This window comes from Rhipicephalus microplus, chromosome 2 (genome assembly GCF_043290135.1).
Source record: "Rhipicephalus microplus isolate Deutch F79 chromosome 2, USDA_Rmic, whole genome shotgun sequence".
NCBI lineage: Eukaryota > Metazoa > Arthropoda > Arachnida > Ixodida > Ixodidae > Rhipicephalus > Rhipicephalus microplus.
In genome coordinates this window covers 16,712,095-16,716,269 of record NC_134701.1, presented here as the reverse complement: position 1 = coordinate 16,716,269, position 4,175 = coordinate 16,712,095, and the positions used below count along the sequence as shown (strand labels likewise).

The 4,175-nt window shown below is 40.6% G+C and overlaps 1 protein-coding gene across 1 annotated transcript; it reads left to right on the top strand.

Moving 5' to 3' along the window:
• Nucleotides 1-916: 916 nt before the first annotated feature.
• On the top strand, nucleotides 917-3,704 carry LOC142784511 (uncharacterized). The gene is made up of 4 exons (XM_075882916.1): nucleotides 917-1,011; nucleotides 1,554-1,589; nucleotides 1,662-1,764; nucleotides 3,453-3,704. Exons 1-4 carry the CDS (start codon nucleotides 917-919, stop codon nucleotides 3,702-3,704), a joined length of 486 nt encoding a protein of 161 aa, XP_075739031.1.
• Nucleotides 3,705-4,175: the final 471 nt, after the last annotated feature.

The window sequence follows — 4,175 nt, the reverse complement described above, 5'->3', positions numbered from 1 at the left end:
TTTTCACTATCATAAAATCTGCCTGTGACAATTGTACCTGTAACATAGTGTGCTAACGGCACACAAGCAATTCGTGGCTGTCTTTTGCTCACAATTGAGAATCCTTGCTGTCTTCAGTGCGATGTTTGGTCCACATGCAGAGAGGAGCATTGACTAGTTTATAAGCATTTTCTTTCACGTCCAATAAATGCCCAAGGACTCCTTTAGAGCAACTGCCAAGGAATACTTGTGGTACCTGTTTTCTTTAGTGCGACAAAAAGCCTACCAGTCAGTGTCTAATCGTGGAATGATAACATCGAAAACAATGTGCCGCGTTTATCAGAATCTCTCATTCAGTGGTAACGGGCAGCCGTATGCAAAATGCATGCTGGAGGCAGTAGAAAGTTAATACAATAATGAAATTCGGGTTTGTGCTGTGCAGTTGCCTCCACATGTATACACCTTTGCCGCATACACTGTGGCTGACGTGTTCCATTAGTTGGTGCAAACACAGCGACGCTTTACAGCGTTAACTCCGTTTACCTTGTAAGCAGCTCAGAATATAGTGGGAAGAAATAATAACAGCACACTGTAATCTTGGGCAGTAACTGTGGTGCACATAAGAGCATCAGTCTACATGCAGCTAAGCGAATGTTCAACTCCACAGTGTAGCATGACTAGACTGTGTGACGTACCATGTTTTTGTAACATATAAATGCAAGTTATACATCTACTTTTTCTGAATTCATGCAAATGATGCTTGAGTATGTCACTGTATGAGTCGCGGTTTGTTTATTTCCATGAATGTCTAATCACATGATTTAGATAAGTGTCTGTCCCTTTTATGCATGGCAAATTTAACAATGTTTGTTTCTTTTTCTAATAATTACAGTTTCATGTTGTACTAGTTCATGTTTGGCTTCATGCAGTATGCGAGATGTCACTGATGTATCGTTTTTACAGTTCATCCAGGTCTTCGCAGGTTACGAACAGAAGCAACTGCTCGGCTGTGCCACCTATCACGCCTTCAATGTAAGAATGTCTATGTGAACTTTCAATATTAAAGCTGCTAGGCTTTGATCAACCTAGAGGTATCATGCTTGAGCAAGTACAAATGCGTTAAGTCAGAAGAGATAGATAACATACAAGAAAATGATGACAATACACTGGCAGCACACATTTTATTTCTTTTTTGGATTGTACAAATGAATAGCAGCTTGGACATATCTTTTCAGTCATCCTGCATGAGCAGCCTCTAATTTTTTTCGTAGGACAGGTGTCATCAGTGCTCTGCTTGCGCTGTCTATTGCAGGTTGGCAATCACATGCTTTGAGTATTGCTGTTAATGTATGGTTGCATCACGCAATTCAACTTGATTGACTGTTTTTGCTAACATTGTGTTGCTAGTAAACTTGTACTCTACAGGCATAATCTCTTATTTGGCAGTCATTAGTTTCTTACCCTTTCCTTAGCATCACTCTCTGTGCCAAGATGTGAAACTAAGTTGCCCAGACTTGCATATGAACTTCACGCAATCTTTTCTAATCTGTGCCTTTTTTCTGTTTCTTCTACAGGCCCACCGAGAAACCCACAGATTTCACACCATCTTGGTAATTACACCCTACACACTTTTCGCAAACATTTTCATGGCACTTAGCGGTAAGTGTAAATTTGTTTTGCAGGAAGAGAAAAACACGCAGTGATGAGGGCATCGATGCGAGTATAAAAGACCTGCTTGGCAGCTGCTTCACCTTCATTCAAGCAATGAGCGAACGTCAACAAATGGTGATTATGCATAATCTCACTTCCTCCCTGTTAAATATACACACAGGGGTACCACAAGGCTCCGTTCTTGGACCCTTACTGTTCTCACTGTACGTAAGCGACCTACCAAACATATTGACATCGGCAGAGATGCTAATGTACGCTGATGATACAGCAGTTATTGTTACTGCAGACAATATAAGGGATCTCGAGCATAAAAGTAATGTAGAACTAAAAAATGTTTGTCAGTGGTTTATAGCGAATAAACTAACACTGAATGCAAAGAAAACTAAATACACTATTTTCCACTCCCGTTATCGAGATATAAGTAATGAGTCCATTTGCATTACAATAAATAACTGCGTGCTTGAGAAGACGAACGAATTCAAATATCTGGGTGTAATTCTCGATAGCCAGCTAAACTGGCAAAGCCACATTAACTCTGTATGCGCTAAACTGGGATCTGGATTCAGTACATTATTAACCGCTAGAAATTATTTTGAAAGTAGTATTCTCCGCATTCTCTATTTCACATTTTTTCATTGTCACCTCACATATTGCATAGATTCATGGGGATGGACTTTTAAAACATATCTAGAACGCTTACGTATACTACAAAAGCGGGCACTTCGAATAATAAACAATGCTAAATATGATCAACACTGCGCGCCATTGTTTCGTAATATGGAAATCATACCATTCGATAATTTACGACAGCAAAAAATTGCACTTACCGTCTATAATGTCATTTCTTATAACCTGCCCTTTCATATATCACTATTTTCATCCTCTTGCCGCCTTACCAGACGTGCCACATTACATAATTTCAATCTTCCGCCTACTAACAATGTTTATGGCAAACGATTGCTACAATTTGCTGGAGTAAAGGTCTGGAATGATATACCATACCAAATAAAAGAAAGCAAAAGTTTTGCCTGTGCTCTTAAAAAATACTTTCTGCAGAAAAATGAACAGGTACACTAACACAAACTTCGTTGTAATCTCCACTTCGTTATGTATAGATTATATGTGTAACAAAATCATACTCGACATGGTATACGTACCTTTATGTATTCGATGTATTGTATACATGCAATCCGTTGTTTGCATGGAGCAATGCTGCAAGATACTGCAAATGACTTATCACAAATATGTTTCCTTCTTATATTTTGTTTCGATTTTTTTCTTGTATGATTGAAGTGTACCTATAAAATATCTGCTTTGTTAACACAATCTGTTCCTTTAAATGCATATTTATTTAGACCCCCTACTAGCCAGTGGCTATGGGTCTAACCAGTATTGTGTATTTTGATGTAATAAGAGAACTTGAAATAAAATGAATGAATGAATGAATGAATTGCAAAGAAAAAAGAAAAAGAAGCACTGCAGCCCGATGAGTGCAAGATAGCAGGCAGCCTTGTAGCTGTTAAACTCGAAGCATTACCCAAGAGAAAGCGCTCAGAGGTGCTTCTTGATATTCACAAGCTCCTACATGAAGCTGAAAGGGAATGTCTTGACGATTCGGATTGAAGTCATAGTGCATCTTAATGCGACTGGCATTGCTTCAGATTTGGACAAGTGTACACTTATGAATCATTGATCACATCGTATAGCGATTTTATCAAAATCATGTCAACCTAATGTCAATTAGGTTGACACGATGCGGCACTCTTCTTCTGGGCACGAACTTACGTTGCTTCATGTATCAGGTGCTGCCCGGTATCCTTGTTGCTGCGGTGTTCATCGGCGGAGCGGCGGCTGAGTCTACCCCACAGCCGTGGATGGCGGCTATGGCGCATGTGCAGTGCGCCCCTCCTTGCCATCCACTGATGCGAACTGACACGCCTGATACCTTGCTTGAACTGCGGACAGGCCACATGACTGCGTGGCGGGGAGCGCTTCCGGATCCGCCTTACGAGGCCGATAAAAGGAAGCATCTCGGCCGCCGTCGACTGGGGTGAGGCACTCTTCTTCTGGGCATGAACTTACGTTGCTTTATGTATCAGGTTTGTTATTTGAATTACGCAAAATGTTATCGCACGAGTAATGTGATGCTTGTAAGAGTGTCGTGCCCCATTGATAGACAGAAGTTGTGCTTGTTCATTGACACTGTTTGCAAATACTTGGTTGACTCTGTTTGGGTGCTAATCTGCAATGATTGTTCTTTGTTGGGGGAGGCTCTATTACTACTCTCAGGGGATGTAGAGCTAAACCCAGGCCCTATGAACTCAACCGAAAAAGAGCAGATGGCGAACATTGAGAAGATCCTTTTGGATGTACAAAGTTGTCAGAAAGCCATGCTTACTAAACTCGCAGAAATAGTGGCGAAGCAAGCCAACCTGGAACAGAAAATAGACAGCGTGATAGCAAAATCAATTGTAATCGAGGAGCACATTAAGATTGTTGAAATATCCGAAAGAAAGATAGAGGCT